The following is a 23,927-nucleotide window of genomic DNA, read 5'->3' as shown; positions in this document are numbered from 1 at the left end:
TTTACTTCATATTTTTGAAGGAATCAGATATCCCCTAGCCTATATTAAGGATGGATCTCTCGTCATTCCACTGCAGCCTTAGAAGTCGTGGGCGTTTATTCTAAGCCAGTCATCTGTAGTCAGTGTCATAAGAGAAGGTGATTCATCCCATCTGACACTAAATATCTGAGAGGCTTATTATGCAAATGTGTTCTGAAGAGGAAGGTGGTTGATGATGTTTCTGCTCAGCCCAGTGCTACAGTCTACAGAGCCTCTGAGTACCACTGCAGTCTTTTTTGACATACTGTGGAAATTATCCAGGTTAAAAAACAGCAACTGGAAGTATTTTGTTCATTTGTATTTGTTTGCATTTTTTTTTTTAACTGGGCTCATTTCAGTGATTCATAGGGCCATTTATAACAGAGAGATAAGAATATCTGTTCAATAAATGGAGTCATACTGGCACAGAACAAAGAAGTGGTTGAAGGCAGGAACATTCAAAACTGTGTAATGAACTGTCTCCTGAAATACATGTGTGCACTGTTTTATTAGGAGAGATGCACACACTGCAGTAATTGTTTAACCATGTATTAAGCAGGACATTAACAATATCACTGGCAGTGTAGTTACATCTCTCCATGCTTGCTATCACTTTATTAGACTATTAAATGTCTTGAAGTGAGCTTACCTATGTCAAACAAGGGGACACTTAGGAACTTTTATATTTATTGTGAGATCCTTCAACCGAGGTTCTCTCTCAGTACTAGTAGTGCAGTCTTCTCCAGTTTTAGCTTTCCAGTGGGTTATAGATGTATGGATAAATATGCAAACTGCTGAGATGGGATGTTTCTTTATAACATGTAGTGATTATCCAAGTTCATACCAGGAAGACAGTAACATAACCATGCAAATCATAACTTTGTCTTGAGCCTTATGTAAATATGAGGAGAGGATGAACTCTCATATAAATGTGTGAACTTCACTTGAGCATCTCACTGTCGTGTTTTTAATTACCTAGGTTAGTTAACAGATAAACTATCAGAGATGTAATGAGCCAGAGACAATATATTTTGGGAGGCATATTGAAAAACCCAGCTAAGTAGGATGCATTAGATATATCAAGGAGAAGTTAGAGCTCCTGAACTGCAGTTATTCATCACAGGATCCCTTGTGCTGATGTACCACCCTGCCCCAGTGTGCTTTTGTGGTACATGGACACAGTCAGGGTACTTTGGTTTAGGAGCTGAAGTCAGAGAAAGGTGGCTGCCACCAATTAGTTACTGTTCCATGAAGCAGCAGAGGAAGAGATGAAAAGAACTATAGTGAAGCAATGCCAGTAGCAATGAAAACAATCAAAATGAGCTTTATAGTACATTTTTTATATAAGTTCTTTCTGGAATATATTTTCCATGTTTTATTTATTTTTATTATTATGTTTCTTTTTATTTTTGTAGGCTGTGGAAACCAACCTTGCATCAAAGGATAGTCACTGGGTCTATGTAAATGAGGTAAGAAAGTCAAAAGAGAAAACACAGCTTGCTATATTCCCTCATCACCATCTTTTGTTTCATATGTTTTGACACACCAAACTGAGCATACATGTAGCATTTTTGCTTTCTGAATGGCACAAGGTTCAAACTGTGGTGTCATTGCTTGTCTGTTGAATTGGCATAGGTTGAACACCAGAGGTCAAGATAAAGCTTCCAATATACCTCAGAGGAGCTGGAGACTTCCTTTTACCTTCCTGCTTACACTATTTGATTAGCTATTTAGGAAGCAGAGAACATCTCAAAAGAAATCTCAAACACAGGCATCTCTCTGGCAGAAGCTCACCCTCCAGTGCTGTGAAAGCCTGCACACAGATGCCAGGAGAGGAAAGAGCCCTTGCGAGCTCAGTCCATTCAAATCTGTATTTACATGACACACAGGCTTTCTCTAGTGCAGAACTGTGTTGGTGTACTGACCAACATCCAGAATATCTTAAATTCAAAGTGTAATGTTTTTCTCTGCAGCAAATGGGATCCTGTCCTGCTACAATGATTATTTATTTTACCTTAGTGCCGTGATGCCCTAATGGGAATCTGTTCAGATTCTTATTTCAAAGGCCATGAAATGTTGTACCATATATAATAACTTCTAAATCACTGATAAATGGCAGTATTTTATAAATTCCTTATTTAGTAATGATTTATTTAAAGATAGCAAAATATATAATTTAAAAATAACAGTGTTCACTGTCTTATTTTTATATTATAAATGCATAGCCTTTAATTTAATAGCCAATTCCTTTGTTAATTTCTTCTTCCTTTCTTTGCACCTAGCTAATAATTTGGGATAGGAAACTTTTAATAGTAACTATAAATTGTATTGTAATTAAATAGGGGTTAGGGACAGTGAGTGAAATCCCTGCTTGTAAAGGCTTTATAAATTCTTTCTAGTCCTTTTTATATTTAAGTGCCTCATGGTTTGTCAGCTGCTGTAATGACCCACTACAAAACATCAGCAAGATGCCCAGAGAGTCAGTGTTTATATTCACATAAAGATAATACAGTGCATATTTCCCTAAACATTTATAGAGAGGGAGTGTTTGTGAATTTTTTACTGCTTCTGTTATTGTTCAGATTATAAAATTCACTTCACGAAGCCTGAATCTGTAACATTGTGATAAAAGCCTTCAGCACTCATGCACTAATGTGTGCACACTCGTACACACACAAACAAATCACACAGGGTGTCAGTTTTGCTTGTCTTTTGGAAGCTTTTGTTTTTTTCTCCTTTGTGGCTAAAGACTGGGTAGGGAAGCTATGAGGGCAGCATGTCAATTTAGAGTATAAATTTCTAGTGAAAAATATCAGTGCACATAATTTATAAATATCTCAAAATGCAATTCAGTCCAAACAGACAATTAGAGAAGCTTTTCAGACTCACAAAACTTTGGAGAAGCCTTTTCAGGCAAAAAGAAGAGGAAATGTCATGGCTGTCCTTTCTTTAACAGAAGTGTTGGAGTTTGTATGTGTGCTTAAAGCTACTGTCAGAAGGTACATTGAGCATCTCCATGGATGCATCTATAGAAATTATAGAGATTCCTTAGGGTTGTCTTCTTATTTAAGTGTACATCCCCCCATGTAGCAAGAGGGCAGACTGATTAAGCTTTCCTTGGTCATGTTTCCAATTAGTGTTAGTGGGAACTGCATGAATATTTGATGGAAAAAATGATGCTGATTCTTACTGTGATTTGCAGAATGGAATTAACTTTTCATTCTGAGCAGTCAAATCAGCTCTTGCAAGGAAAGAGAGGTGTAGGGCTGACTGATTGAAGGGGCAGTAGCAGGAAGGGAACACAGGGATTTCCATGGAAGTTCCTTGTATGAAGAGCACTAGATTGTAAACAGGCTTTTCAGGTCTTTTGCTCTTCAGGGAACCACTGAAGGGCTTTGGACAGCTTGGGCTACTGCGATCTGCTGACCCAGAGCACCTTACAGTGTGCTCTGTCTCCCACCTCTCATCAAGCCAATGAGACCTGAAACTTGGACTTACCTTGCTATAGGAAGCATGAGTATATAGCATGGCATGATTTCAATAAGAGATTTTATTATCTTCTTACTTTAATTAAATCTACTTTACTCTCTCTGCACTGACAATCTGATAAAAATTTCTGTTTGGTTATTTTTTTTTCCCTTGTGTGCCTTCCCTTGTGGGAGAGTAGAAGTTTTAGAGGCAGAACAAATTTTATCACTTAAATTTTGTTAGATAAGAAAGACCACCAAGCTTTGGATGAGCTAAATTTAAATCTATATGGCTGGTAATTACACAGCAAATGAACACACAGCTGTACTGATAAAATCCTGTTTGCTAATTTTCAATAACCCAGGTCTGTGCTGAAATATCTGTTCAGTTTGGATGTCATTGCTGGTGAGAAAGGACTTGGTCATCTTTAGAAAAATCTGGTTAATTGGGAGTTAAATTTATTGTGTGGGGTTGGAAGGCTGAAACATTACCTGGCAGGTTTTCTAGGGTAAGAGAATACACTGTCTTTTCACGCAGTATCATGCCCTCATATGTCCTCTTTGCAGCCAAAGCCATAAAAAACTTACTGCTTAAAAATATATATATTTGTGTGTCCACTTTTCTGGTTTCAAACAGGTTATGTTTCAATATTGCTGTCAAAAACTGTCAAAAGTGGAGATTAGAAGGGAAAAAAAGAAAAGTATTTCTTACTACCCACCCCATTTTTGAGTTATATTTCATCATCTGCACTTTTTGTTTTTATTCATCTAGAAATGCTAAATCATGTTTTGCTTTCATTCAGGTAGTGATTCTACCTAAATTCTAGATTAAACATGCCACATAGCTTTGTAAAAGCAAGAACACTTGTGATTCTTTTATAAATCTGTGTAAAAGCAAACTCTTCCAAATGATGACTACTACATGCTTAGCTTCAGAATAGTCCAGAACACTTCATTATCATTGACTCTGTGGGGAGTTGTCAATGACTTGTAGTTTTGGAAGATCTGTTGGAACATATCTGGTGTTCTGCTTGAACCTTTGCTGTTTATACCTTTGATGGTTGAAGTGACCCCCCAGCTTTGATAGACGTGTGCTGCTTTTTCTTTTGGCAAGACTGGCACAGTTACAGATGGCCCTTGGTTTTTGGATGTTTATTTCCTGTTTTTTCCCCTAGTGTTCTTTATTGTTTTTATTTTTCTCTTACTTTTCTTTCTCTTTCATGCCTGGCATTAAGCATCTCTGTTGGCTCTTCATGACATTTTTCATTCTCCCCTCCTCCTTTTCTGCCTTTTCTGATAAAATGCTGTGCCTTGCCCAAGGCATGTGTCTGTGGGAGAGGTACAAGAGAAATACTTGAATCTGAATTTGGATGTTGTTGTACCAGGAGCAGTGCTCCAGGAGCTTGTGTCTGCTTCTTTATTAGCAGCAGCAGTAGGTCTGGGAATATAAAAAGAGTTAGAAACCATATTTCCCTTTTTGTGGGATATTTCATGGTTTTAAAATTGTCTCCATTCCAAGGGTAAAGAAAAGATAAATTATTTTGGAAAACTGGAATATTGAGCAAAAATATAATCAAATTAAACACAGTATTTTATTCCCTCATATCAATATATTTAACTCTAATTCCAAGTTTCTAAACATTCACTATTTTTACATGTAAATCAGTACAAAAAGCAATGAATTGCTCTTCCTGGAAGTGGAATGGTACAGAATTTGGCAGATAATTCAAATTAGTTGTTTCGCTATTAAGACATCTTTACTTTAATTTCTTTTTTAACTTCTTTTTTTTATTCAGTAGTTTAATCAAAAGCTGTAAGTCATGGTCAGGCAAAGCACAAGACTACTCATTGATATAGGAGAACACTTTTTGTGAAGGGCAGGTAGGGATGAAAAAAAGGCAATGTCGTGTTACATGTCAAAAAGCATCTGTACCCACTCTGAAGGTGAGGAGAGGTGAGGGACAAACTTTTGCCTGGAAATATGCAGAAGACACTGAGGAAGACTGTTTTTGTAAGTGCATTTTTTTGACAGAAATGCCCCAAAGACAATAAATTAAAATAAAGGAAGATTTTAATTTCCTTGGCAGTGGAGAAAATAGGATTGGGATACAGACAGAGATTCACAAATTTCCTTTGATTGACGTTATCTGTACATGTTTAAAATGCTAAGGTACCCTTCAGTTCAGATTTCATTATGGCCGAGGAAGAATGGGCTAAGGAAGCCAGAAGATAATTGGCATGAAAGTGATCTTTTTGGAGAAGAGGGAGAGGTGGGGAAAGGACCATGGGGACAGTGGACATCAAAAGATTTTCCAACTTCACAGCTTTGGGAAACTAGTAATGCTTTTGGAGAGATAACACAGTAAGTAAAGGGTGGCTAAAGAACTGCGGGATTTTCTGAAGATGAAGGCATAACAAGGTATCTTTAAGGTGACTGTGGGTTGTCTTCACAGAACTTGAAATCAGAGATGAATTCTAAAGAAAAAGTGATTTTAGAAAAGGGCTAGGAAAGAGCATAAAGGAGTAACCAAGTAAGGGATTATAAAATAAGGCTGTGTTGCAAAATGACTCATACCAAAGATCCTGAAAAGTATTAAAAAAAGTTTATATATAGAAGAAGATAAAGTGAGAGGTGGTTACTTAAAAAATGGTTGTTTAATGTTTTTACTTAGTTCCCTGATTCTGACTTTATAGAGACTATTAATTATGACCAGACTGTTAAAAACACCTTGTTGTAGTTCCAGTTGTTTTAGATTAATTTGAAGCACTCCAGCGTGCGAGATTTAATATAGAGAAGTGCTTTTGCTTGTGGCTACAAAATGAGGTATAGGTGGTGAGCATCTTCAGGAGCAGCTTAGAATCCTTGTGGATAAAAGCCAGAATGGGAATCAGTGCTGTTGTGGTCCTGCTGAGTTAGCAAATGTAGTCCTCAGATATGATACCAGAAACATCCATTGTAAGATAAGGGAGGCAATTATTTCGCTCTGTTTGACATCAGCTTGGCTTTGTTGGAACAGTATTGCAAGTTTTGGGCAAAACACTTTAAAACTAAACAAGGCATGCAGAAAAATGTTGAAAATGTAGAGGAAAGCACTTAGTGTGATAAAAGCTTGGTAAAAAATAACCTATGTTGAAAGGCTGAAAAACTTGGGTACAAACATAACAAGAATCTGATCACCTCTTCAGTCTGGAAATATAAGAGAATACAATTTAATCTTCTGTAGTAGAAATTAGATCTAGTATTGGAAAATGGTTTATGATCCAAGTATGAGAGTGTATAGGAACAACTTCCTAGCTTACCAGGGTTTTGAATGCCACTGGGTATTTTCTGATCTGCACCTTCTGCTCTAGGTCTGTCCATATATATTTTTTTTTCAATGTGGTTATAACAGTGACAGTTTATGCAAAGAGTCACGGCATGTTCTGCTTACTGAACCATTTATTCAGTACTTTTTGTGGTAAACATGAATGTATGGGATCTGTGACTCATGGTTGATTTCCAGCCATCAGGGAGCTCCATCCTTCTCTGTCTAGTGAATAAGCTGGAATGACTGTGTTTGATTAGATTCTGGCAGCCAAATCCACCCTTGGGGCCACCTCAGTGCTTTGACTTAGCCAGGGATGAACTGAGCATCCTGTTTCCTGGTATCAGTCATTTGTAATGGAGGATTATGTTGTAATTGTGTCTGTTAGAAGAATGGATAGATTCTTCTATTGGATAGAAGAATGCTTAGTAATTAATGACTTGCACTTCTAATGTTTTAAAAATAGATTTAATTGTAAGGTGTGAAAAGTAAGTCCGAAAGCTAAAGACCAGAGCTCCCTCCTGACTACAGTTTTCATTTGTTGCTTTTACATTACATTGATTTTCATTGATTCAGATCAATCCACATCAGAGCAGATACAAAGGAGCATTTGCCATTAATACAAAATAACTTCTTTTTTGGTTTTAGAATCACCACATTCTGTGCCTTATGGACTAACAAATGCTGAAATTCAATATTCACATCTAAGTTCTCAAACTGCGACCATGGCAATAGTAGGGAGAACTAGCAGAAATTTCATTATGCTAGTTTTTTACTGTCTAAAAGATGAGATAGTCTCTAGAAAGGAATGAACTGAAAGGAATGAACCTTGTAGAGTAAGTGCCAACCCCTGTGCTTATTTCCCATGGCACGATTGTTTAAGAAGTGAGGAGGTGTTCACAGGGACTGCTCAATGGGCAACTGAATTTCTGTATTCCTGTGTTTCAACATCCAGTTTAATGCTCTGCAGAGTAACTTGAATCTATGGTTGAAAATGGGCTCATTTCTTTATATCTTAGAAAAAGTTGTGCTGTTATTTGTCCCATTTAAAAGCAAACAAACAAAAATCAACAGCTTACACTGTAACATTGTGGGGTGGATAGCAGAAAGGTAGTTGTATTTGTAATGGCCCCTGCAAAAAGATGAGGTTTTTTGTACACAGAATGTGGAAAACCAGTTGATCCTCATGTACTAACCTGGGGCTAGTAAGTAATAAGTGGGGCTTATAAAAAATCATCAGTAGCTTTTACAGTGCTAAGCAAAACCAATGCTTAAAAAAAAAATAAAAAGTCAGGGACCAGTTTTTTATTGGTGGAAATCTATTTTCAATAAGAAATCTGAGACAAATAGCTATAGAAATAGAATATTATACAAATTCCAAGTCCATAGGAAAGCAAAGTATTCAGTAGTAAAAAAAACCCTGAAATTCTTGTAAGCTTTAATTAAAAAAATAAAACTAAACTCTGATTAACACCCAGAAAAAGTTGCTTTTGAATATTTTCTCTTTTCAATCTTCAATAAAGTTCCTGATTTGAAGAAAATTTGAGTCAGTAAGCACAGAGAAACTACTAAAGCAAATGCAGCTGTAATGTATTTGGCTGAATTCCTCCCAGCTATGATGATATTTGTCAGAAAAGCCCTCTTAGCTGAGAAGAAGGAGAGAAAAGTGATGTGGGAAGAAAAGTTCGTGGAATTTTTTTTGCCAGAAAAGCAATAAAAAATTTTGGAAATATAGCAAGAGTAGACAATTCATCAGAGAAGCCTTAGACAAGAAGTTAGAGTGCTAAGGGACTTGGGGAACTCTAGGCCATGTGGAGATGACATTGTCCTCATCACTTGAATACCAGTCAAAAATTTTAGACAGCAGTTGTCCTTATTCTTCCTTTTTGGACAGATGACGCTTTCCAAATGATGCTGCTGGTTCTGCCTGTAGATTAATTTATAGATCTTCAGTGGACAGATAAAACTTGCCCAAGCTCAGCCCAGGTGATCTGTCAGAGCATAGTGCAGAAAAATGGCTATTGATGCTTTTCCTTTCCCCTCTCAGAACATTCACTCAGAACATCTTTCTGCTAATCCTTCTCTGGACTCAAGCTCAATTCTTGTTTCTGCTGTTTTCGTAGGTCCCTCTTCACCACTGTTTCATTGTCTATAGGGGGCAGTTTTCTCTATGAGGGACAAGAAAGTGTCTTGTCAACCCCCTGGTGTGACGTACTTCATAATTTCCATTTCCATCCTGCACTTTGGTTGCTTCTGCCAATATTTGTTTGCTTTCCTTTCACCACATCAGACGTGCCCAGTATGTCTGTAGGTACTGATGGTCCTCTTGATTTGAGAATCAAATGGCTTCTCAGCTGTCATCTGGGCACGTCTTTATTATTTTCCTTTATAAAATATTTCTTGAAAGTTGAGAGAAATGAGCAGAAAATAGAATAGTAATTATCAGATAAAGTCTAGCTCAGCAAGATACTTTTTTCCCCAAGGGCAACATGTAGGAAGGTGTAAGATAATGAATAATGAGCAGAGTTTTCTTAGCACATGGCTGTAGAGCAATATTGGGAAAACTCACTTTGGGAGAAAAAAAAAACTTATGAATGCAGTGGTTTTTCTTCACTTTTTTTGGAGAATATTTTTCCAGAAATGCTTATGTTTTATTCATTTTGGGTGATCAACATTTAGTCCCCGTGAAAATTGTTGTGACCCATATTTGCTTGAGTGGAGCCAGGACTGGGGTCCTGCTCACTTTTACTCTTCATATGGAAGTGCCTAATCTTATTTTCTTTGTTTCATTTTAAAGCACCAATCTGTGTAATGATATCTGTGTTTACTTTGATAACCAGAAATTAGTAAATTTTTAACACTTACCTATATCTTACTTTTTCTTGGAAAAGTTCAGACCTTTCAATAATCATTTATGAATGCAAGTGGGGCAAACATTCTAAGATATTCTCAAATTGTTCAAAAATACAGAGTAAAAAAGTTTAATAATAGAATAGAAATACAAAGTACACTGTGTAGAAATTTTGAAAGATTTAGGAAATGACACATTTCAATGCAAAATGTAGCAATTTGCAATTACAATTTATTCTAATTGTATTCCAGGTACTCTATATTTATTACTTGCCTAAGGAAATCTCACTTCTCTCCTTTTGGCTGCAGTCTTCAACACTGCAGCATTTATATTTATTTATTTATTCCCACAAAAATCTGTGGGTTTTCTTTTTCTGATAACTGCTTGAAAGTTATACATAGACTTGAAACAGTACTGGATATGTACTTGCATCATGCCCAAAGAAATTTGTAGGGTTTAGAACTGATCTGACTCTAATGCTGTGGAATTACACAGAAAGAGTCTCAGTCAGCTAGGAGCAAGGTCACAGATGAGCTTTGATGAGTTGTTTGAATAGTGAATAATAATAATAATAATAATAATAATAATAATAATAATTTTCCACACTAATATCAGTGGTGGGGTTTTTGTTTGCTTTGTCCACCTTTTACTATAATTTTGTGCGCTTTCCACCCTGCCCCCCAAGAAACTTTTCAGTATGGAATAATATTTTGTTAAATCAGAGGATCTTTTACTGTATAGGCACTCACTATGATCTTAGAAAGACATCTGGACACCCAGTGCAGAGTCCTTATATCTAGAAATAGAGCTAATTAAATTAAATTAGGATTACATCCCTGCAGAGACTTTTAGGAGCACTGGGTAAAAAGAAGTGAGCTGTAGTACTGGATGTGTTGGGAGGACAGTGAGGATGGGAGTTGGACAGGTGATCGTGCACAGATCATTAGAATTCATTCAATGTATTAGAACGTCTTTTCATTGTATTTGGATAATTGTTCATTGTATTAGAACATTTTCTGTGGTAAGAAAAGTGGATGGTGTTCTTTCTTTAAAGGATTAATCTTTTTATTTACATATGTGTGTGTGTATTTAGGTGTGTGTGTGTATTTGTTCATGCGGGATGTAGAGAAGCCAGCAATATGTAAATGTTGAATAAATCTACCTACAGGGTAAGCTGTGGTGAACCTTCTCAAAAAATAGCTAATTGAATGATGTTTTCTGGATTTTCAACAAGTGCTCATTTATAGATGTAAACAGTGCATTGAGGGGAGTTAGAATAACCCATCAAACACTATTGATACTACTGAAAAAATCCAAATAAATCTCTAGCTTGTCTCCACGAGCATCCTTGTTCTCATTGCTGTTCTGTTTAATCCTCCAGTTTTCTCAGGGATGTATTTTCTGGAAATATGTTTCGGTTCTTTGAATTATTAATGTCATTAAAAATTATAATTTTCTGTCATTACCTCTAGGAAAACAGAGATTGTAATGTGAAACATAATTGTCTCATTTTGCGATTTGTGTTATGATAGTTGAGCACAACTAAAGCAGATTTAAGTATTCCCCAGAGCAATATGATGTGGTATTGCAAACTAACTGAAATTCTGTATGCGCAGATAAATAAACAGATAAACTAATTCCGCAAGTGACCAATGTTTGTGTTTCTGAGACATCTTTGAAAGGCTGTGTATCGCTTAGAGGGGACACAAAATGTGTGTGGCGAGAGCTGAACTGAAGGTTTGGATGATGTGTGATTTTTTTTTTTTTTTTTGGTTTTCAGCCATTAGATCTGAGTGTGCCTACCAAGGGATGGAGCCTAGGAGGTTATGAGTTAAAGCTATGCCATCACATTGTCTCTCCTCAGACTTCAGCTTAGAGGTGTGTTTTAGCACCCCTCAGATCCACAGCAGGGAAATCTTGGGGTGTCTGTAGAGCATGAGGGTCTACTACATTGTCTCCTTGTAAGGCTAGAAAATGCTGCCCAGCATTTTTTATTAAGCCACAAGATCTTTGTCTTCCATAAGAATATATTTTTTTTCTGGTTTACTGTTTTCATGCCACACCAGTTGGTCCATCATTAATGCAATGAATTTCACCTTCTGCAAAGTTAAAAATCCATGTTCCTAAGAAAAGGGAAATTGGCAAAGAAAAACTAAATTGAGCCAAGGTACAGTACTAGTCAACCATAGCAAGTAATTATTATAACCCCATGGTCATTTCACTCACAGCTTGACAGAGAAAATGGCAAGAAAAAAAAAATTTTTTTTGAATGTTAAATGTCCAGGGACAGGCTCACTTCTGCTGATGATGCATCACAAGGTGTGGGCCCTGTTGACCAAGTACCTGCAGCAACATGAGGAATTTGCAGTCCCCTGAGCTGCAAGGTGAGAGAACCCTGTGCAGGCTGGGCACTGGGCTGGCCCAGCTGTGCAGCCAGGGCAGTGCAGCTGTGCTGGGGACTGGCTGATGTGATTTGCAGATGCTGCTGGTGGCCCTGGTCAGGAGCTGGGATGTACAGCAGGTGCCTGGGGAGTGAGTGCAGGCAGCAGTGCCTGCCTTTCCTCCCACTGAACTCCTGCCAGGATGAAAACATCACAAGCTGCCCCTTTGTTATGATTTCAGGAATAGCTAAGCCTGTGATTTTCAAACTGGGGTAAAAAGCGAGGTTTTGGTTTTGTTTCTTTCTTTAAACACAAACTGTGTAAAGCATGGAGTGGAGCTGGCTTCAGCCTCCCTGTAAGAGCAGTAGATGCAGGCTGTGTCCCAGGATGGATTAGGAGGATGGGGCGTGTGAAGGTCTGCAGAGAAGCTTTAGAAATTGTGAAGCCTGGAAAGAAAAGCAGCATGTCCTTGAGGTCTCCTTATATCTTCTCCCAAATTATTCTTGTGCACAAACTGATGTTCCTAAATGTGTCAGACCCCTCCATAAAGTTTCTTCTATTTTTTATTTCCTAATACAGACAACCTCAAAAGACTTCCTTGAGTCATTATCAGGATTAGTCTGCAGAAATGATCTACTGTACTTATGGGAGAAGTGCTTTCTTGTAATGTTGTTCACCGGTGAAGGAGCCATATTTCCTGAAGACTGTTATGTTTTCTGATTGTTATTTTGTCCTGAGGATATAGTGAGGTTCTAGTCTGTCAAACAAAAGGTCTTTCTATATAAATTTCATTTCAAGGCCTTTTTATTTTTTTTTAAAGAAATCTATTGAGTACATTTTGGTGCTTTTCCTGAGGAACTACATCTGCAAAATTGTAGTAATGCCAAGATGGATGGTACTGTGTTAGGCTGTTTTCTTTTGTTTCAGATGATGTATAAAAGATAGCATTGTTGTTATTAAACACAAAATAACATTTGGTGTAGACTAAGCATGTGCATCTATAAAATATTTCTCCTATTGCCTTAAAAAAAAACCAAACATTTAACCAATAATGAAAGAAATACATAAAATGTCTGGACAAACATATGTTTTTAAATGACTGTGTCTCTGTTCACAGGAAATCACTGATAATGAAATATTAGAGTTGGTGCATAGTGCTCTGGGGAGGATGACAGTTATCCGTCAGATTTTCCCTCTGGCAAGGGACAACAACCAGAGGTGCATGAGGAACAATCACCGAATATCATCCCTGCTGTGTGATCCGCAGGAAGGCTATCTTCAGATGCTGCAGGTCAGTAGCTGTGCACAGCAGAAAAAAATCCATCTTAAGAATTTGCCATGGGACAGTTTTCTGTGGCTGAATTAACTCAGAGGAAGAAGGAAATGAGTACAGACAAATCTGATCTGGTCAACGTTTCTTGACTTTATTAATTTATTTTATTTCCCAGTGCTGAGTGTTTTAGGTGTGATGTTACATCCATGAAGAATCAGCAAGTGGTTGCACTAACTCCGAGCTGATTTTGCATATTTCATTCTCTTAAGAGTTTTTATATTTGAGAAGATTGTGCCATCACTGTCCTGTGGTATTCCTGCTTGCTTATTGTATTTATGCTTATTAGACATCTGTTGTGAAAGAGTTAATCTGGGAGGATAATAGAACTCTGCTAGGTATTGGGCTGCAGAGCATTTCATATTTTGTTAATGGACTGAATCAAGCTGATGTATTCAGTCTGTCCTTTTTCAATAGTCTCAGAACTCTCCAGCAGCTGCTAATTGTCTGAATGTATAAAATATGCACTGCTAGTTCAAGTTTCAGGTTTTGGTAACACATCTGACTCTTGTGTTAGCAACATCTTCACATTTCTTGGCAATTTGTCCCAGATATCAGAATTTTTCTTTCAGTAATATAAATATTATTTAATAGGTGCTATTTCCATTGAAAGTGCAATAATTCAGAAACAAAGGCCTTGGACTTTCAAGAGGACTTGTGTATTTTGGTTTACTTTAGACAGTTAAAAATCTCATTAGTATCATTGTTGAAGGTGTTGGATGTAGCTATAAACTGTAACGGGACTTAGAATATAAACTCACTTAAAACCATTTAATTGCAAACTTAGTCTTAAACTGAGACGGGCTGAGTGGGGTGGGCTGTCAGTGACTGTGCCTGTGGGCTGTCCAGAGTGGGTGTGCGTGGTGGAGTGATGGAGAAGGGGCTTGATTAGTCTTGGGGAGGGGCTGTCACCAACCAGGGCTGCTGCAACCTGGTCAGGAGGGTATGTGGGGTCAGGACTCCTGCAAGATGGAATCCTGTCCTGGCTTGGAAGAGTTTCAGATCAGGAGAGACAAGGGAGAGTGTCAGGAAGGGAAGTGGGTTAAGATTTCCCAAGGCATGCGGGTGTTAATTTTACTTATTTGCACCCTACTAAAAGGTTGTAGCTGCAGAGACTGAAATCCTTTAAGGGGCAGATATGAACAGTTCCTCCTTGAAGAGAAACTCTGCTGTCTCAGGTTCTGTCCTAGCCATGGCAAAGTTTGGGAAAAGCAAAACACACCCCTTGTAGTTCTGAATGTGGCTATATTCTTTCTGCACAGGGGAAAGTCAATGTCTGCCTTGGCTCAGAAAGAAAAGACATTTTTGATCTTTGTTAGTAACTCTGAGGTATGCTGTAATGAGAACAAAGGCTGCTCATTTCAGAGGATCAAAGCAATTTCCAGTATGATGAAAAATTATCTATGCTGCACCAACAAATCACTCATTGGGGAATAATCTTCCATTACAGCAGGATTTTGAGTATTTCTACCTATGCTGGTTTATGCATAATCTAATTCAGAGACTCATCTGAAGGGCTCTGACAGGCCAGTGAGCAAGCTCTAATTTGCAAATTTGCAAACTGGTAACTGGAAGCTGGTTTGCTAACACCAGCAGCCTCATGTCCTATTACTAAATTTCATTGATAAGGATCTTTTGATAAGGACCTTCTTCCTGCTCATTTCCAGATGGGAAACAAAACATTCTCAATTTCTATCTTCCAGAAATATTATACCTCCTTAGAAACTGTCTTTGAGAGAATAGTATGGTAATGTTATGTATTTGCCCATTTGTTCCTTCTCTATGAACTTAAAAACAAGAGAGATAAAGAAATGCAGAGGTAAAATGTTTTTGGCAGCTGATTCCATAACTTTCATGTCCAATTGCTTTGGCATGAAAGACAGGGGGCACATGTGAGAGCTCTCCAAATTAGCTGTCCCCAGTATATTTTTAAGTGTCTATAGATTGAATACAGGATGATTTTGTCATGTGCAGTTATACCTGAAGTGTTCCATAGCTGCATTTATTTTTCATAGGTTTTGCCAAAATATCTTATGTAACACCTTGTGGGCATAGAGCTCATATTAATTTGAGTGTGACTGACATATTATTAATGGTCCTGTAATTCAGGTACTTGCAATTTTCTGTTTCCTTTCTCCTGCTTAAAAAAAAAAAAAAAATAGTGTTGACCTTTTGCTGTACAGAAGTACATCATTGAATTGCCCCCGTTGCCAGAGGATACGGGAGCTCCAAGCTCCATGTCAGGCTGCATGAATCCACCAGAGGCAGTGACCGCCTGCCAGCTCTGAGTCTTTGTGCTCCTTTGAAGTACTTTGATTAACACCACAGTTTGGAAATCCCTGCCTCATTCTCCCTTGGGCAGTCTCATATTAATAATTGTTTGTGGTCAAGGTAACTTACCAGCTTTTGTTGGTTAATTATTTATTTCATGACTTTGAAGAAGAATAAGCTAGTCTCTGTCAATGTCTAGCTGTAGTATTTTTCTAGGGGAGAATTTAGCACTTTAAACAGGCTAGTGAAGACAGAAACATTTACGTCATGGATTATTAAATTTGTTCTGGCGAAATTAATGAAAATCTTTTAGGAATTATTTTGTTCTGTGTGTCTTTAGTACTATATCCTGGAAGGTTGTTTTTCAGTGGGTGATCATCCCGGTTTGGCATTCTGACAAGCCTTTTAAAGATCAGGCTGTTCTGCAAGCTCATCCAAAAACTCATCTGTTCCGAATGCTTTGTGGAAATCCAATCTTATTCCATCAACCCACTTGTCAAAATTTTGCTCATGCCCTTATTTCTTGCACTTATAATATACTTATCTGGGTTTCTGCTTCAAGTGGAGAAAAAGCTTTATAGTTTCCTGTCTTGACCATTTTATTTGATTTCAGAGGACTGCATTTCTCTCTGTCTTATTCTTCAGGTAGGATTTTTTGTGTCCATCTCATTTACTTTTACTAAACAGAAAAGACACAGTTTAGAACTTGCTTTCTTCCATTGGCCATTGGTATCCTGTGGTCTGGGCCATCAGTGTTGTCAGTGTTGCCTCATCTAGAGAGAAAGCACTGGAGCACTTCAGGATTTGTAGTCCTAGCCAGACCTAGTATATATCCTCACATGGCATTTGAATGGTATTTAGTGGTATAATTGCTATTAAACTTTTTAGATTATTTCAGAAATGTTCTTACAGAATCAATTTGAAAAACCTTTGCTGTATAATTTGCTTCTTTCCAAAATATTTCCCTTGAAGTATTAGTTTTGATGGCACTTTAAAAACTTGATTTTTGATGAAGGTATTTTTTTCTTTCATCAGGTTAGTCACAATCCATTCATAAATTCAAAAACAGATTTTTTCTTGTTTATGTTTTTTTTAAGAAACATTTCTCTTTAGAAATGTAATTGCCATTAGTTTGTTTTTGCCTTTGCTTACCATTTATGTAGTTGATGAGTTCAATCCATGAAAGATTCTAAAGATATTAAAATATATTACAGGGACACCGTGTATCTGAAATCATTTAGCATGACCCAAAATACATAGTAGGATTGAAAAGGCAAAAAGAAAACCCCAGCATACTGTGTCACAAAATTAATGAGGTTATTCCTGATTGAGAGTCCAGTCTCTCTACTGAGGAACTATTCCAGGCATTGCTTGGACATATTTGAGGAGACATTGAGAAGTGTGTGAGAATATTCATTGAAAGAGCTGATCTTCTCCTTGAGTAAGAATTTTATTCTTCAATGATATGTCCATCAGATATCTACATAAGCATCTCTTAGCAATTGCTCGTACAAAGTTGGGTTTTTATTTCTGATCTATTTTCTGTTCAGGACTCGCTGCAATTTAACTACTATAAGTGAAGTTATTTTTTAGAATGTTTTTGAGTGCCTAAGCTTAAGGGACTGATCCTGCAGTTTTGTCCAACTAAATGGCCTTATTCTCAATTGGCTTGTTAACACTACTGTTATTACACAACTGTAGTGTGCTACTGAGGGGCAGTAAATATTGATTAAACCTTATTAAAGCATTCACTTTCTCCCATAAAGGACTGATGAGCCACATTTTTTCCTTTTCTTTCAATGCAAACCTATATTTGCTAGTCTCTTTAGCAAAGTTTAATTTGGATTTTTGGCCAGATGTTCAGTCACAGTGAAATTGTTTCTGAGTACAATGTGAATGTAAAGTATCCTTGAACTGACTTTACTGCCCAATGCACAGCACAAATCTCTCCCTGAAGCCCAAAGACGTGTATTTTCTACAAGGTGTGTTAGCAGAAGAATTCATTAAAAACCCCAAAGCACTGCAGGTGTCCCGTGGCCATGGGGGATTTTGTGATCACGCTGAAGACTAAAACCCCAGGTAGGCTCTGCAGTGATCTTTTCCTCTCTGCCTCTTTTGACTGTTGGATTTCTCTATTTGCATAATTATTTCATTGAATTTTTGTTCACTGCTCAATCAGGAAGCAGACAATAGTGGCTCAAAGAAATCATCAGTACTTCCATCTTTCTTTTGTTATTGCCTCTGAAACCCAATTTGTACCTATATATATTTATAAATGAGGTAGAATAAAATTATTATCTTGTACGCTGTTTTGCAGATCCGGCATTTACTCGTCCTTCTGTTTGACTCTTGGTTGTGTTCAGTTTCTTTATCAAGGCACTCCTACTAGACTTTCCTTGCATAGTTAGAGTCAGCTGTGCCAAATTCCTGAGATGTTTAGTGAGTGAAGCCAACGCCTCCAGCTAACAAACTTGAGCATGACAGGGGAATCCAGGCCTTGTATTATTGCTGACACGTTGTTTCAAAACATACTGGCAAAGAAAACACTCATAATGATAAATGCCCACAATCAATAGCTGAAGGACAGTGAGCATTCAGAGAATAGAACCTGTAAGAAGGGAAGAGTGTTGTGATATGTGTAACTGTAAAAACGGGAAAACTAAAAGGGAAGGAAGAGCTGCTTATCAATTAAAAAGAGATTCTGAAAGTGAAGTCTTACAAAGAACTCTTTGGAAAGCTCACTGAGATACTTAAAACTAGAATGGGCAAAACACTAAATAATACAGTAGTTAGATTCCTTACTGTCAGAAGGCTCGAATAAATATACAGTTGAGGTCTGTTTTTTGGTGGTTGTAGGGGAATTTTAGTAATTTTATTTCATTTGCCTTAGGGATAATAAATAAATAGCCCTTTGGAAGTTTGAAGCTGACATTTGATTCTTTAATGAATGTTTGTTTTTTGACTGTGTTTCCATGAATGCCAGAGTGCTGGCTGTGATCCTGCTCTCCCTGAGCAGCAAGTGTGTGTTTCTAACCTGGGCTCTGGTGCACCTTCTCACAGTGGGCTCTGCCCACGAGAGGGGCTGATGGCTGTGGGCAGGACCAGGGCAAAGAGCAGGCAGCCCCCAGCCTCCTGAGGCAGTCCTGGCGACAGGGGTGGCCGGGACAGGGACGTGGTGTGGCACTTTGTGTGCCTCCACCAGCTGGGGCTGCTGAAGGGAGAGGCAGCAGTGCTGGCCTGTCTCTAGCATCTCCTGGTGCCCCTGCCTGTGACAGGCGTGTCCGGGCACAGAACCTCCAGACACACCTGGCTGAGCTGCAGGAGCCCATGGAAAGGTGGAGGAACATCTGGGAGGCTGGGAAGGAGTTGGAGAGCTGGCTCCAAGCTCAGTCTGCAGTGGACCCACAGCTAAACAGATCCAAACTCCTGCTGGCACACCCAGAAGGGAGGGAGGGTGGGTGATGAAGAGAGTGAAAACTTGCAAAACCTGCAGGGGGAAGAGACATTCCCCAAAACCTGATGTGCCCTTGCAGAGCCAATTCACGCTTTGCAGGCTGAAAAGACCCTTCACATCGGGGGAGAGGCTGGAGCTGAGTAAGGCAGCCTCATCTGCTCCTTGTGTAGCAACCAGCTCAACTAAGAAGACAGCAGGTGAGAGCAGCAGGTGAATTTCTTCTCAGAGACGCGGAGGCACCTGGTTGCTGGTATGACATTGTACCAGGGGTTTGACTGAGAACCTACCAGGCCTCATACAGCCCACTGACCACGATCTGCTGCTGTTGATCCATGTGGGCTGCAGTGATAGAGCCTGGAGTGGTCTGAGGAGCATCCAGAAGGAAGAGAAGTCAGAAATGCCAGGAGGTCTGCATGGATGAACAAGTAGTTCCTGGACAAACTCAAAACACTAAAAGGCAGTCTACAGAGACTGGAATCTGGGGCAGGAAGCTGGTAAGAAACACAGAGAAATTTTCTGAGCAGTCAGGGATCAGGTTTGGAAAACTAAAGCCCGGATAGAATTAAGTCTGACCATCAATGTCAAGGGAAAACCCAAAATCTATATATACAGCTGGTGATAAAAGGAAAATAAGCAAAAATATGAACCCTCTCTGAATGGAAATGGGAGACTTGGTTACTCAGGATAAGGAGGAGGCTGAGGTACTCAATGATTTATTTGCTTCAGTCCTCACTGGCAAGTGCTCCAGTCAAGTGGTGAATGCCCCATCCCTGGCAGTGTCCAAGGTCTTTGCTGCTCCTGGTAAGATGCACTCTGTCATTAGAGACTCAGATGTGCAACTGCACTGGGCAGTACTTGAACTGTGGAAGATGACACACAGGTTTAGGGCATGCTGGAGTGTGCATAGCAGTCACCATGATCTCTCTCCTCAGGCAGCAGGCGTTTCTGGCAGGCTGCACTTGCTCTGAACTCCTCTTCCATCTGTTTCATCCTTGGAGCTGACTGCTGTGGCCGCTCACAGAGCAGTTTTGGCAGCGACAGGGTACAGATGCCCAGCTTGGGAATGAGTTTTTGAAGTAGTGGCATCTCAGTGTCAGCTTTCCTTCCAGCTGATCTCTTCAGCATTCTCTGGATGGACTCATGGCTCTGCTGGCCACTCAGGAGTTGGGGTCAGTCTTTGTGGCTTGCTGACCTTCTCAGAAGAGCACTTATCTGTGATTAGTCCCTCTGAAGGAGCGAAGAGCTTTCTTCATACATAACTTTAAAAGTAAAATCATTCTGGAAAATCTCATGAAATTCACATAGAAACTTCTATGAAATGACATTTAATACTGTGATAATTTCCATTCTTGAAAATTTCTGCTGTGCTCTAGTAGTGTATGGTGGATTTATTTCTTCAGTGCAAAAAAGAGCTTCATAAAGTCTGAAATAATTTCCAGAAGATAAACCAGAACATGCCTAAAATTATTCATGTACAGGGTATATTCTTTAACATATTGGTGAAGCAGTCACCATCATTCTTATAGCAGATAGATCAAAAACCATTTCAGTACCTCCAGCTCTGACACTGTCAGCAATGGAGAGAAAGAAGAACTAAAAATTACTGTCACTTCCTCCAAACATGACCAAAATCAAGTACTTTGTTCTAGTCTAGGAATTTTTATTCTATTAAGGGAAATTGCTTCAGAAAGATATGTCCTTTCTTCCTGTATTCCCCTATGAATATCCAAATAGTGGAATTAAAAAATGCTCCAGAGCTTTGAAAACCCAAATTAGCCAAATATGTTACCTTGCTTCGCTTCCCTTTTGCTTTGCTACCAATTCTGAATGCTACCTGAAGATGAATTTTTAAAATTAACTATTTTCTCATGCCTCTGACAGTACTGGTAGAATCAGAGTACAGCTGAACCCTTGGGTATCTCAAAAATTCCCTTTCAGTGGTCATGTCCATACTCATAGGGAACTTGACAGTTCACTGAAAATCAAAATATGTGTGCAGATGCAGTAAAAAAGGCATACAGGCCATGTCTGCTGAATCCTTTTTCCTTTCACAGCATCACTATTCTGGAGGTTACAGCAACCTCATGTTGCAAATATGATTATGACATATGCAGAGATTTTGATGTATTTGAATGGAATAAAGAATATTATTATAGCCCTAAATTTACTGAGAGATCAGGCCAGAATGTTTGTGTCTTTTTTTTTTTTTCTTACTATTAGAAATCCAGCTTTAGTTGTGGAAATTTTGATGCTGTTTTTCTCCTAGCTTGCATATTTTCTGTTCTAAAATAGAAGTGTTGATTGTGTGAGTAAGATGCAACTTACTCTTCCATAGATATTGACTCTTCAGTGAGTAATGAGTAAAATGTAGTTATGTATGCATATCATTTTTACTGGAGTAAATAGAGTATGATTATATGATGGAAGGAATTTTGCTGATTAAAAAGCAGCATTTACTCATGTTTGGGATGAGGCTTTCAGCAGAAGAGAACCAGAGTGGCAAAATACCAGTGGATAATACAACAGAACATGCAGAATATTCTTTCCATGGCAAAAAATATACCGGTATATTCTCTGCAACATTTTCTTCTGCGTTAGTACAGATCTCCAGATGTAGAATAAGGACAAATGTAGTGGAGATTCCTCTTGTGCAGACCCATCTTGCTATCTCTCAATTTATAGCATTGTTTCACAAGAAATTAATGAAACAGGAGTGATACAAAGTCCATTGAAAGTCTAGCTGAATGGTGAGGATTAGGTTGGTAAACACGGGGCTGTTTTGTTTTGCTCTGCAGCAGGAGGCAATTTGAGCTGGGTGCAAGGCTGTGCAGGCTGAGATCCTCAGTGCAATTCTCCCAAGCTCTGTCAGTCACATGTGCAGAACTGTGGTGTCTTCTCCAAGCACATGAAAAGCAGAAAACAGTGTGCCCAAATGCATCTTATATTTTGCCTTAGATCTCTCTGCTAGCAAGCCAAGCACTGTTTTTGGGAATGAGGCTGCAGTTTTCCAGAGCTGCAAAAGAACAGTGCCAAATGAAGAAAACACAAGGCATTTCTGATCTGTGGGAGCTCCAAGGCAACAGACAATTAGTTGTCAGTTAAAAGTGAGTGTGTAAAAACAAATTCAGTTGGGAGCAAAGAGGATCGTGAAGGCTTATAAGAAATGGCATTTTTCCTTATGTATTTAAAACCTATTTCAAAGAAAGTGGATTTTGTGGTCTGTGGTCTGGGGTGGTGTATCTTGTGGGATCTGAGCTTTGCTTGGATTTTTTTTTCTGTGAAGAGTTGTTTAGCCCAGAAGAAAAGTGCCCTCTTGAATAATAAGGATCCGCTTGGTTGCTTTATTTGAAAGTTGTTTGGAAATATCTACAGAATAGGGAAAAAATGCAATTGAGCAGAAGAAACTTGCTTGCTGGGGCTCCTGTTAACTCTTTAATTACTTTTCTTAAAACCAGAGGAAGTATGGCATATAACTACTTCTGGAAATGTTCTAAAAAGAAAATATTTAACTGGATAAAATAGTAAATAAAGGCAATGTGGAGTGCTTGTTCAGCAAGGCTGGAAAGAAAAGAAGGGAGAAAAGATGGCAATGCCAGATGAGAGAGATTCTCCCTGATAGTATCTCATAGGTTTGTATTGTTTTCATGCTGAGATCCCTTTTTATGCTTAGCCACTTAAATAAGTGTATGTTTGCAATATCCTTTTTTCTTTGTATTTTGATTATTTCAAAATTAATTTTTGCTTATATATCTTTCATTCAGATTTACTTATACTAGAAGATATTTCAAAGTGTCTAGGTTGTCAATTTACGTCAAACTCCAGATTATGGAACATGAAACATTTTGTTTCTGAAGATTAGCATCTTACAGACATCAGAAGTTTACTTGCAGCCAGTGATTCAAGAGTAAAATATGTTTAAACTTTCATAGAGTGACACTTCTATTGGGACACCTAGAGAGTCACATTTATAGGAAGTATGCAGCTGAATTAACTTCCTGCAACCCTTTCCTGGTGTCTAGGCATTACTTTCTAAGGTGAACTAGAAAAATCCAGGAGATAACTGGCGAATTCATGATGATCATGATTAAAGCCTACAGCTAGAAGAAATATTATTAGTATTAGTGTTGTTGTTGCTGCTGTATTAACAGAAAAAGCTGTATCTAGCCGATGATGTAAAGTGAAGATTTGAGTTCAGTAAAGAATAAATCTAACCCCTGTGCATACGTTTGAAGCAGAGTGCATGTGAACTCTGGGAGCAGGTGAAGAGTATCTAATTATTTTTTAAAATCACTTGTGTCAGCCAATGTCCTCCACTAAAGTTTTACTATTTGAGGTGGATACCACTACCTGTCAAAGATCTAATCATGTATTGCTAGACATGTTTTGGTTTGAAAAATTAAATACATAGCTCAGCATTACTAGTGTGGTGTTCTGTTCTTACTGGAGTCTTTGTCATCATTTGTTTATTTCTGTATCTCTCACGTAAATTGAAGAATAAGGAGGCTAAATTCAGTAGCTCCAGAGAAAGTAGCACATAACCAGTCTCATGTATATTTGGTGGAAAGAGATGCTAAGACCAAAATAATACTGTAATTTCTCCTCCTTCTGTTTGAAAGAGTTGCGTGTGTATTGGATTTTGCTGTGCCAGAAATTACTGGGTGATTGAATGAATAAAACCCCCAAGAACTTATTTTCATCCTGTCTTTCCCTCCTTGCTGAAAGGGTTGACAAAGTAGCAATCCTTGTCTTTCATTGATAGATAGCTGTACTCCCTCTGTAGTTTGAGTTTATATGTGGAGTGTGATCTCTCTTTACAGCACTGCATTGCAGTAATGCTCAGGCAGTGCCTG

General features: G+C 38.3%; 1 protein-coding gene across 19 annotated transcripts in view; it reads left to right on the top strand.

Annotated features, from left to right (window-relative positions):
- Positions 1–23,927, top strand: part of GRID1 (glutamate ionotropic receptor delta type subunit 1) — a 533,233-nt gene that overhangs the window by 418,734 nt on the left and 90,572 nt on the right. For 18 of the 19 annotated variants that reach the window (XM_068197195.1, XM_068197192.1, XM_068197185.1 and 15 more), the window contains 2 exons: positions 1,434–1,487; positions 13,140–13,313. In XM_068197195.1, the coding sequence (XP_068053296.1) occupies positions 1,434–1,487; positions 13,140–13,313 (228 nt within the window). The remainder of the gene's footprint in view (positions 1–1,433; positions 1,488–13,139; positions 13,314–23,927) is intronic. The other variant, XM_068197184.1, reaches the window with a different exon arrangement.

Source organism: Anomalospiza imberbis, chromosome 8, assembly GCF_031753505.1.
Source record: "Anomalospiza imberbis isolate Cuckoo-Finch-1a 21T00152 chromosome 8, ASM3175350v1, whole genome shotgun sequence".
NCBI classification, from domain to species: domain Eukaryota; kingdom Metazoa; phylum Chordata; class Aves; order Passeriformes; family Viduidae; genus Anomalospiza; species Anomalospiza imberbis.
The sequence above is the reverse complement of the archived record's forward strand: the minus strand, read 5'-3'. Positions and strand labels throughout refer to the sequence as shown.